General features: G+C 39.3%; 1 protein-coding gene across 1 annotated transcript in view; it reads left to right on the top strand.

Annotated features, from left to right (window-relative positions):
• Positions 1-5,508: 5,508 nt before the first annotated feature.
• Positions 5,509-12,651, top strand: part of LRRC58 (leucine rich repeat containing 58) — a 176,710-nt gene continuing 169,567 nt past the window's right edge. Inside the window, exon 1 of the mRNA XM_044071506.1 lies at positions 5,509-6,243. Coding sequence (XP_043927441.1) covers positions 5,810-6,243 — 434 coding nt within the window. The 5' untranslated portion in view covers positions 5,509-5,809. The remainder of the gene's footprint in view (positions 6,244-12,651) is intronic.

Here is a 12,651-nt window from a genome sequence, read left to right as displayed (position 1 = left end):
CCTTCACATACTTAATACCCGAGCTCCCATTCATATTAAAAGAATCAAAAAGAGCTCAGCACCATGGCTCTCTAAGGAATGTAAACACCTGATGAAGCAAAGGGACCTAGCCTGGTCAACATGGAAACAAAACAGAAATGAACAAAATCACGTTAATTTCAAAACACGACGTAACAAAATGACAAAACTAATCAACAGAGATAAGAAGTCATATGATTCCCAGCTTCAGTTCCAGCATAAAATCAACCCCAGTAAATTTTAGCACTCCATATCTTCTGTACTTAACCCTAGAGGAAATGGAGAGCACACCCTATCACCTGATACCTCTCCATCACACATAGCCGAAAACTTTAACAAGCACTTCATAAAATCAATTTTGCACCTACTAACACCCCTAACGCTAGACCCCCCCCCCCACCCTTCAACCTATTCAGACGTCAACCCCAGACCATCAGCTATTTCTAACTTGGTCATTATTAACCCCTCTACTTAACAAAATGTCATACAAACCCCATTCTCATTTCAGCCCATACCCACTGACACCATTAAGAAACTGCTACAAAAACTAAAACCCTGCTCTACCTCAGCTGACAATCTTCCACCACACTACCTCAAACTGACTGCTAATGCAGTCTCCTACCCAATCAGTATCCTTATAAATAGGTCTTTGTCTGAATCAGAAGTCCCTACCATATGGAAACAATCTCACATCACCCCCATCCACAAAGGAGGCAAATATTTTGATTCATCCAATTTCTGTCCTATATATCTATTGCAAAACATTTTAACCAAACCCAACATGGCTTCCGACATAGCCACAGCACAGCTACAGCCCTATTATCTTTTACAGACACCGTGAACAAGGCCAGAGATGCAGGATGCTATACAGCCTCAGTATTCCTTGATCTCTCCAAGGCCTTTGACACAGTGTCTCACCCTTTACTTTTGAACACAGTGTCTAACTTAGATGTCTCACATAACACAGTAAAATGGTTTCAGAGCTACCTCATGGATCGTAAACAAGCAGTGAAATGGTCCAATGAACTCTCACCCTTTCTCCACAACCCTACTGGAGTCCCTCAAGGCTCCATCCTAGGACCCCTATTTTTTAACATTTTCACAAACAACCTTCACACTACCTCTCACCCTGGGACCCTCATTCAGTACGCTGATAATTCCATCATAATCTGTACTGCTCAATCACCACCAAAACTACTGTCAAAAACTCAACAGTCCTACTGCAGTTGAATCCTGGCTAAGAAATGCTCAACTCTTTCTTAATCCAAAGAAGACAAAACTAGTACTCTTTCATCTCAAAAACGCCTCCAAAGTCACTGATCATTTCAACATCCTTGCATCTGACAAAACTGTTATAGACGTAGTGCAGGAAACCAAACTTCTAGGCATTCCCATTGACAATAAACTTTCATTTGACCCCCCATATACAGCAAAATATAACGAAAACTCATCAAAAACTGGGACTCTTATATAGAAACAAACATTTCATTACTGCAGCAACCAAAACTACCATTGCAAAAACATTTTTACTTCTCTCCCTTCTTTATAGTGCCCCTATGCTAACTAACTTACAAACTTCTACCCTAAGCAAGATGGAACAGTGCTACAACAAAATTGCAAAGTTTGCCACATATCTCTCAACCTTTCAACTCCAAAATGAGGAACACTAGCCCTCATAATGTGGAACAAATGGGCAAAATGTGGAACAGGTTCTAATGGCTTACCAACAACTTCAGCTAGGAAGGTCATAGTATGGTTAAAATATGTTGGTTTTACTTATAAAGAAGATATTTTAGTGAATTAATATGATTTATTTCTATTTACCATGGATTTCACTTAACAAATTCCTAACATTGAATGTGTTACAGACCCTTTCAATGTGGAACTTCGAGGAACATGAACTTTTTAATACCCCAAATGAGGTACGCTCCTCGTAATGAGGTGCACTTGAGAGGTATGGCCACAAACTCTACATATTACACACACCACTGTAAATCACTCCTAGAATTAAACTGGTTTGAACTCCCCAACCAGCTTGCCTTTATTCCACCTTGCACAACCTTATTTTCAAGCCTACTGCCTGCCTTGCACTAGCCAGTCTAGTCACACCTTACACACCAAATCGATCTCTACGATCATCATCATCTTTCAGCTGTTCCCGTTAGGGGTCGCCACAGCAGATCATCTGTTTCCATTTCTTCCTGTCCTCTGCATATTGCTCTGTCACACCAACCACCTGCATGTCCTCTCTCACCACATCCATAAACCTTATCTTAGGCCTTCCTCTTTTCCTGTTACCTGGTAGCTTCATACTTAGCATATTTTTCCCAATATACTCAGCATCCCTCCTCAGCACATGTCCAAACCAACGTAATCTTGCCTCTCTGGCTTTGTCTCTAAACCTTCCAACCTGGGCTGACTCTCTAATATACTTATTCCTAATCCTGTCCACCCACGTCACACCCAGTGCAAATCTTAACATCTTTAACTCTGCCACATCCAGCTCAAACTCCTGCTTTTTTGTCAATGCCACTGTCTCCAACCCATATAGCATAGCTGTTCTCACTACCCCCTGGAAGACCTTCCCTTTCATTCTTACTGGTACTTGTCTGTCACAAATCACTCCTGCCACTCTTCTCCACCCACTCCATCCTGCCTGTAATCTCTTCTTCACCTCTCTTCCACACTCACCGTTACTCTGAACTACTGATCTCAAGTATTTAAACTCATCCTCCTTCGCCACCTCTACCCCTTGCATCCTCACCATTCCTCTATCCTCCCTCTCATTCACACACATATATTCTGTCTTAGTCCTGCTGACCTTCATTCCTCTTCTCTCTAGAGCATATCTCCATCTCTCCAGGGTCTCCTCCACCTGTTCCCTACTCTCACTACAGATCACGATGTCATCTGCAAACATCATAGTCCACGGGGACTCCTGTCTGATCTCGTCTGTCAACCTGTCCATCACCATTGCAAATAAGAAAGGGCTCAGAGCTGATCCTTGATGTAACCCCACCTCCACCTTAAACACATCTGTCACTCCCACCGCAGACCTCACCACTGTCACACTACCCTCTTACATATCCTGTACCACTATTACATACTTCTCTGACACTCCTGACTTCCTCATACAATACCACAACTCCTCTCTAGGCACCCTGTCATATGCTTTCTCTAAGTCTACAAAAACACAATGCAACTCCTTCTGACCTTCCCTGTACTTCTCCATCAACACTCTCAGAGCAAACATTGCATCTGTAGTGCTCTTTCCTGACATGAAACGATACTGCTGATCACTAATCATCACGTCCCTTCTTAACCTAGCTTCCACTACTCTTTCCCATAACTTCATGCTGTGACTGATCAATTTAATCCCTCTGTAGTTACTACAGCTCTGCACATCACCCTTATTTGTAAAAATGGGTACCAAAACACTTTTTGTCCATTCCTCAGGTATCCTCTCACTTTCCAAGATTTCATTAAACAATCTGGTTAAAAACTCCACTGCCATTTCACCTAAACACCTCCATGCTTCCACAGGTATGTCATCTGGGCCAACAGCCTTTCCATTCTTCATCCACTTCATAGCTATCCTTACTTCCTCCTTTCTAATCCATTGTACTTCATGATTCACTATCCCCACATCATCCAACCTTCTCTCCCTCTCATTTTCTTCATTCATCACCCCCTCAAAGTACTCTTTCCATCTCCTCAACACACTCTCCTCGCTTGTGAGTATGTTTCCCTCATTATCTTTTATCACTCTCTTGATCTCTACGATCAGAAAACAAACCCTCTTAGCTATCTCAAAACCCACAAGAAAACCAGGTCAATCTCTGTATTCATACTCTGTCTCTATACTTTGGAATTCACTACCTCTAGCTACCAGGTTTATGCCTGGCCTAACCCATTTCAAAACCTCTTTAAAAAATCATCTCAAAAATACATGGCTCTGCTCCTACATAAAGCTTGCCTAATGCTCAGGTCTTCCTCTTTTTCCACACTAGCCTCATCGTCCTCTTCTGTCACATTTCAATCCCTCACAGACTGCAAGATCCTAAGGCTCTTTTAACACCTTTCTCTGTTTCTATACCATATCCTTGAGCTACTGCTCAAAATCTGCGGTGGTGGTGCTGCGGCAGCGTTGTCACCTAACAGTAAGACGATGACCGGTTCGACTCTCAGCTAGAGTGTCTTCTGCGTGGAGACATGCGTGAATGGGCGTACCTTTGTTGAAGGTTGTGCATCAGGGCTGGCAACTCGGCACGTAAAAATCAACTGCCAATCATTAGCGGACCGGAGTTCTGCTGTGGCGACCCCTAACCGGGAAAAGCCAAAAGACACCACAACAACAACATCCTTAAGCTACTGCTCAGGCTTTACTGCTTCTATTCTCAACTCTCTCTCACTATCCATCTGCATCACTAACTTTCTGGCCCTAACTGAAACTAACATTCTATTTTTTCATGTACTATAAAAACCAATGTCACACATTGCACTACCTTTCTATTTTTTGGACACTATCTACATCATGTAGGGTGAGAGTGATTATTATTGTCTATAATGTTTTAACTCTATAGAATTGTCTAGATGTGTAGTAATACATTTCAACATCTTGTAACAATTTGTTCTTTCAACTTATTTTTATATAGTGTTTCTAATGTGCTTTGTATTGTATTGTATTATACTGAATTTGCATTGTACTGTATGTGGAGCTTTTCTCCCCGGGCATCTGCTGAAAACGGGCTGTAGACCCAGTCAGACCACCCCGGTAAACAAATGTCAAATAAATAATAATAAATACAATCCTATGGCTGGAAAGGAGTTCTTTGCTAATCAGTTAATTATATATATTGCTGCCACCCTCAAGATGTAAAAGAGTTGAGAAGCAGTAACTATACAAATCAATTGGTTAAGTATTTATAGGCAGCGGTTATAACTGATTATTTGCAGAAAATATGAAATACTGTTAAGCTGCTGATTTTCATTTCCGGTTATCGGGTCACTATCTTAATTTCCTCCTGTCGACTTCACTTGTCATACAAACTATACAGGCTCCAGGATAGTCAGCTGTTCAGATATGTAAATAACGCTTTTTTAAAATATACACTGGGATTTCTGCTGTCCCCCACGGCTATATAGAGTTAACTTGCATTAATTCATGCAGCTTCAAATGAAAGAAAAATACATCTTTGACATTTATCAGTATCACTATGAAACACAGGGGCAATCAAGGACACGCTGATTTTACCATTTGCATTGCTAGTAATACTGAGACTCCTGGATCCAGTTTGCTAGTTACTATCTGTCCAAACAGTATGAAATGTCACTGAAAGAGAAATAGCCAGCATAACTCTTTGAACAGCACTCAAACTGCACTCAATGCCCTCCTGGTTTGCATAAGCCCCATCCACGTCAGTGACGTGTGGACAGCATTAAAACGTGCTTTCATGCGTTTCCGACGTGACTGGAGAAGGCCCCAAACTCTGTATGATGCAATGTTCCGGTAGTATTTCAGTGCTCTTCGCTAATATTCTACTTATGGGTCCGCAAAGCCCTTCTGTTCCCCCGAACATGCATAACATATACTAGTCTAAGTTTCGTTTATAACCATTGAGCTAAATTATTCATGATTCCGGCTATTAGCCTCTTTTAACACCCTGTAACTTTTTTACAGATGGCTAAAGGTGGGACTGTAATCTAGTTGTATAGTGTATATTTTTTTCAGAGTCTCACAGCAACATTTTCGTTTTGTATTTACTTAATTTTTCTGGGACGTGGAACAAATATGGAGGGACATGAAACTCTGAATTTATCTAGACTGAATTTAGATAATTTACAACTGGAAACTTTCAGTGAAGAAAAGAAAAAAGAAACACACCAACTGTTATTACCATACAACAGGTTTACAGTGCTACCGCCAACCATATTACAGTTCGAAAATCTGCAGTTTTTGGATATTAGTAACAATGGACTAGCATTTATAAGCGAAGATATTTTGATGTTGTCAAAGTTGAAAACACTTTTGGCCAAGAACAACCGTCTTGATGATTTCTCCTTACCCAAGGGCTTGGGACAGATGCAACTGGAGGTAGTCAACTTCAGTGGTAATCGATTTCAAGAAATACCCACTCAGCTGTTCGAGTTACAGAAGCTGAAATCTCTCTCAATGGGAGGCAATAGGCTTATAGGCATACCACCAGATGTAGAGAATCTGAAGAGGTAATTGTGCGCTTATTACTCTGTTCACCAGTACGTCTGTTTTAGTTATACAGATGATTGAAGGTAAATTAGAAGCAGTCAAGTGTTAATGGTGATGTAATACCAGGTTTAGATAAAGGGACATATTTTTATTTCAGTTGTAGTTACATTGTCTCGCTATAATGTGAACGCATATATAGCATTCGGATTTGTTAAGCAGTGAGAAAGGGGCTGGCAGTAGATGGTTGCAGCATCCCATACTAGTTGACTGAAATGTCATATTGGCACAATGGTGAAGCTTGCAACACTAGCTTCATGAAATAACCCTTGTAGAGTTCGAATAAGTGGCACCTAATTGGATGCTTGTCTGGAGATCCCACTTCAAGTGTAGCTGCACTCATTCTAGTTTTAATATTTTGCTCCGCTTAGTGTGCTTCATAGAACCATATTTTTGGATAATGCAAGCAAGGTACAGATTCTGAAGAATGGATTTAAGGGTTGCATTTTAAGGAGTGGATGAATAAGGAGGTTCACTCCTGTTAATATAAAGTAACTAGGAAATGACATTAAAGTAGGCATTGAACGAGAGCTGGGGAGATGTATTTTAAGATATGGAGGTTCTTAAAACAGGCATAAATGTGAACGTTTTGCATAACTCCCAACCTGTAAGTGTAAGAACTCCAGATAAAGACAAAAATAATGGGGGACAAAGGTCCCAAATCAGAGGCAAATATTAAACATAGCTCTTATAAACTTAGTTGCTAAAGTAACATGTTTTGCATTAGCATGTATTTTCTGAAGGATATGAAGTCTGAAACTAAAATATATGTCATTATTTAGTGACCTTGAACCTCAACGATTTGCAAAAAAAAAAAAACACATTTTATGAGGAACAACCCAAAATATGAGCCAAATGTCTTGACAGTTGAGCAGTATGACATTGTGGTATTTAATTATTTTGCTACATTGTTAGACCACACGTGAGCCCATGATTATTGTAATTGTCTTTTTCTTAATGTTCAGTTATTTATAATTACATTTATTCTTTTTACTTATACTGTTCTTTGTTGTTGCTTATCATACTTAAAATGTTATATATTTTTTTGTTAATATTTCTAGCGCTTATTTTTACTGTGCACTCATCAGTCCTATATGTTTGCTTTTTGGCTTTATTGTATAGCAGTGCCTCTAGGACTCTCTTTGTTTATTATCTCATTTATTTTACTTTAATACTGTTAATTTTTACTTCTATGTATGTATAGTGGAGCTTTTCTCCCCGGGCCTCTGCTGAAAAAGGGCTTTGCTCATTCGGACAATCCCAGTCAACAAATGTCAAATAAATAAAATTACTAGGCTGTTCTGACCATAGTTTGTAAATCAAAATGGACTGGAGGTATAGTGCGCAAGTTACAGAATAACTTTAGTGATAAAGTGTCAGTAACATAAAGGTAATTGTCGTGTTTGAGATATTGTGATTTACCTTTATAATAATCCAGAGTCGCTATATATATTGTTTTCTTGGGTGACACTGTATAGCTGGGAGATGGGATGACTGGAGCAAGATTGGGGGAAGGATAGTTGCTTCCAAGAGATCATTATACTTCTATTTCATATAAAGTGATTCTTCAGCATGAGACTTTGTTGGAAAAATATGCTGTAGCTACCTAGCCAAGAGACATATTATAATTGAGTGGTCAGTTAATTTCCTTGAGACGACACTGTATCTAGAGCTGATTAATAGGTTGCAGTATTCTATCTGCCTATCTAGCTCCATCCATCCATTCTTTGTTGACCAGGTTATTCCCATTAGGCTGGTGGCTTCTTTTCAAGGGAGACCAGAGGTTGTAAATTTACTACTCTTGGAAATTTGGACAGGGCATCTTGGAATTTTCCCAATTGATTTCAGTAGGTGCTGTGGGATCTCTTCTACATTCACCTGAGCTGCAGTCAGCTCAGCTTGATGGGACTCCGCTCATTTGAAGTACAATGGACTCTGGAGTTTAGCACCACCTAATGCTGGATTGCAGTGTCAGCAATCCAGTCACTTGTAGACAAAGTAGAACCTACGTCTTGGTCTTTCAGTACCAAAGGTGAGTGTGCTTGCTGCCTGTTGAGCCCCTGATGCTACTGCAGATGTCCAGGTGTGAAGCCATTTTGTGTCATTGATTACATGACATGGGTATAGGTCAACGGTGGTACAGTTCAAATGCACATACCTGCAAACTTTTTTTTTTTAGAAATATGACTTCCTGCCTTCATGTCACACGCACTTTTTTTTTCTTGTAAAGGTGCTACCATCTTGGACTTTGCCTGTTTATTTGAAGTACTGAAAATAAAATGTTGTATTTTAATTTGCTTCCTTACATGAACCATGTACAGATTGCACTTTCTCATGGGTCCTGCTGCAGAATACACACTGTTTTACTTGATATAGTTTTCCATTACTTTGTTGCAGCAAAGGTATAAATGTGCTTTGTCTATTTTTATTTATTTTATTTTACATTTGTTCCTTGTCTAGGCTCAGCTGTATCTGAATCTTTTATTCTGATTTATATTATTTGAAATACTGCTCGTGTGAAGAAATTTGTATTGGTGTGAGCACAGATGTTCAATAAAATTGTTGAGATTTTTATGGTTGCCTGTGCCCACAGACTGCTAATGTTTGAAAATGATTAATCTGTCTCCCTGGATGTACATGGCAGGCTAACATTCACAAAGCCAGTATACCCCACCATCAGAAGTATTAGTGGGAACTTTGTGAAATCAAGGCAAATGCATTGTAGTGGTGTTGCCTTCCAAAGAAAGGTATTCTGTCTCGGTAATAAATAAGACATATAACATCTTGATACTGAAGAAACCAGTCTTGTTTTATTTATTTATTTTGCTGTATTAAACGGATAATGTGAGGAGAAGCTTGAGAGGGCATTTCTTTGTAGGTGAAGAAGGTATTCTGTCTCAGTAATAAATAAGACATATAACATCTTGATACTGAGGAAACCAGTCTTATTTTATTTATTTATTTTGCTGTATTAAACGGATAATTTGAGGAGAAGCTTGAGAGGGCATTTCTTTGTAGGTGAAGAAAAATCAGCATTGGTTATTAAAAAATGGATAAGCGGTAGAAAGCTGTACAGCATTACCTGCATCATCAGGTGTTATAATGATTTGCCGTCCAACGTTTCAAGCAAGAATCTGCTCTCATATTAATTATAGATTGGAAAGGGTAATTTGTATATAATTGGTGTAAATACAGATTGATTACCTAACAAATTGTTTTGAGTTCATAGGTAAATACTAGGCTATTGGAAGCCTAGTCAATCACCAGAGGTCAGAATCAAACCCTGTCCCTTGTGTTTGAGAGGTTAAGACCTTAACCACTGTGCCAACCATCTGGTGATAAAACCTGTTGGAATGCTCATCTGTATCAGATTACAAAGGCAGGATTACTCATAATGCCAGTGAGCATTCATTTAGTATTTCTTACACAGTTGTACTTTTAGGCACACTTCATATGCTTGCTTATACACCACCTTAAACTCTGCTGGGTTGCTTTTCAGCTTAGTGTAAAATGGCTGTTCCCTTTACAACCCTACTTTAATGCAAGTAGGAATTATTATTCTACTTTCCAGACATATTTTGTTTAGTTGTCTTGAGAAAAGCCTTTATTTTGGGCCTTCCTAGTGTGAAAAAATAGAACAGGAAGATTCCTCAAACTTCTCTCTGGGTGCAGGGAAAGTGTAAGCATAAGAGACCTTAAAGTTATCAGAGATGGTGCCAGTCTCAGTGCCATCCACTTACTGAGTAGTTTAACAGTTGTGTTTTCTTTCATGATTAACTGGTCACTGGAATTTAGAACATTTAGCAGACCAATAATGTTTAGTGTACCTCTCAACCTCTTGGTGCATGAAATCTGGACAAAGCCTAATGAGGGGTCAAAGGTCCAAATATAGGGAAAAGTTTTAAATGTTGCTGTTATATACGTAGAAAGTTGGTAGAATAGTAGGATTTGTGCTAGCATGCATTTTCTGAAGGGTATGAAGTCTGAATCTCAAATATGTGCCATTATTTAGTAACTTCACTTCTCAGTGATTTGCCAGAAGACCACACATTTTATGAAGAATAGACCAAAAATATGAGGGAAAATCTGGATAGTTGAAAGGTGTGGTCCATAGTGCCGTTTAACAAAGCAGCTGTCATTAAAACGAACATACTAGGTGATGAGCATCGACTATCATTACCTCCAACCACTGCTGACACAGTAATGATAAAAGCACAGTGGTATTGTTGCATAATTACTGTAATGTCTGGCAGGGGGTGTGAGCCATGGTTACATTTACTCTCTGTTGAAACATTTTGTCCCTCTGCCTTCACCTTTAGGACCAGCCTTTGTTAGTTGTGTGTAAATCTGTAGTAATTCACACCATTTCTGTGGATTGTTGCTTAAATTTGGCACAGTGGTGGACATATTGGAAGGTCTGTCTCACACTATGACCCTGTATGGTGTACTGTAATTTATCTTTAACTAGGTAAGTGAATTCCTCCAATGTGGGCCGTATTCAATCAAAGTCTAGACTATAAAGGCAAGAGTAACTACAGTGTGTGTGTGTGTGTGTGTGTGTGTGTGTGTGTGTGTGTGTGTGTGTGTAGAGTAACCAAAGGGGGGGGGGGTCTAGGAAAAATATGTTGACACAGTGTGAGCATTCAGCCTTTACTAAGAGAGTAACCATAAGTCAGGGACAATTCTTAAAATGTAGAATTCTAGAGCAGAACAAGTATCCAGTGAGCCACCTTGCTGTCCATATTAATATCTCTGTTATAGGCAGTTGGAACATTTGGTGATCTAGTCTCCATATCTCCCTCTGCCAAAGTGAATTACAAAGTAGCAGTGGCACCCAAGTGTTCTCTCTGAAAGACTGAAACTTTGCATGTGCAGCTTTGTATTTAGACCATCCATATAGCACTTGTCCAGAAAAGTCTAGTTCCTACAATTTTGAGAGCAGATGTATAGCTGAAGAAATCTGTGGACTCTGGTATGTCAGCATTCATAGTTATCCAGTAGAGGCTATTGTGTGTTAGAACGTGTACTACTCTAGCTTGCATTTACTGTTTCTCATGATTGTCAAAACTTCTCTGGAGAAGCTGTTTAGTTGCTTGTGCCCTATTTTTCCAGGATATTAATTTATTGAAGACTACATCAAGAAAGCATTTTGCTTATTTTTGATTTTGTTGAGTGTGAGGACGTAATTAATAAACATGCTTTCAGACAAGACTGAGAGGTGATAAGATATATGGATAACATAATGAGATTAGGAAGTTATTGCTGCCTGCAGAGATTTCACCCAGACATTATACTGTTACCAGCTAAAAATTTGTAAAAGTACATGTACACTTAGATGTATTTGAGAGCATATATACATGCAAAGAGGCCGTCCCCTTGTCTAGCCCTTTAAGCCTTACCTGCATGCAGTTGATTTTCCTACTTCTGACATCTTCCACAATCGAGAAATGGAACATTCACAGTACTTTACAAGTCATTCCCTCCTTCGATGAACTGCAGATTTGGCAGTGTGAATCTTTTACGTACACACACACATGTAAATGAACAGGTATCTATGTATACATGCACATAATCAGTGTGTGCCCTTTGTATGTGAATGTAGTATGGTTTGTGTATGTATGTGTACATAATGTATAAGCATGTATTTATTTGATAATTTGGTATGTGGACTGGTATTTGGACTCTCTTGATAACCCAGGCTCAAAAAAAGATCCAAGTAGCCAATGGATAATGATTTCCTACTAGGCCTTTCCTAACCAACATAAACCACAGGTGTGTCCTAGCTAAGGTACACATAGTCTTGGCGACCCTTAACCTGTAACATCTTGCTGATCATTCAGGATACATAAGAAGCCACCTGGAATTTTTTCTGAAATAACTTTTGCAGAATCCAAGGAGGAAATTTTGATTAACATTCTTAGATTCACTGATTGGTGCTCTATATATATGCTGCTATGATTGCGGTGATGCCCTGTCATTCGTCACTCATATCAAAATAGGCTTTCCCACATCTCCCAGAGAAGACCTAAAAAGCAGCATTACCCCTGACTTATATCCAGTCTCTTGGAACAGAGACTCTATTCAGTGATGGCAGACCTATGACACGCCACAACGTTTTGGGTGACATACCAGCATTCACCAATACCTGAGTTATCAAAGAAACTGCTTTTGCATTCATTGCTCATGTGAAGTGCACTGAATTATTTTGTGCCAGGAGCCAGTTCAACAACACTGCTGCAGACGTAAGGATGTTATCAACCTCAAAGACTATTTTGGTATACTGTCTCAATACAGTCTGCAAAGGGCAGTGCTGACATTGCAGAAGTGTAACAATGAAGAGAAAACAAAGGGCAAGTAGTCTGCATTTCTAA

This window comes from Protopterus annectens, chromosome 5.part0 (assembly GCF_019279795.1).
Source record: "Protopterus annectens isolate FY-2018-M chromosome 5.part0, PAN1.0, whole genome shotgun sequence".
Lineage (NCBI taxonomy): Eukaryota > Metazoa > Chordata > Ceratodontiformes > Protopteridae > Protopterus > Protopterus annectens.
Note: the sequence above shows the minus strand (reverse complement) of the source record. Positions and strands in the feature narration are given on the sequence as shown.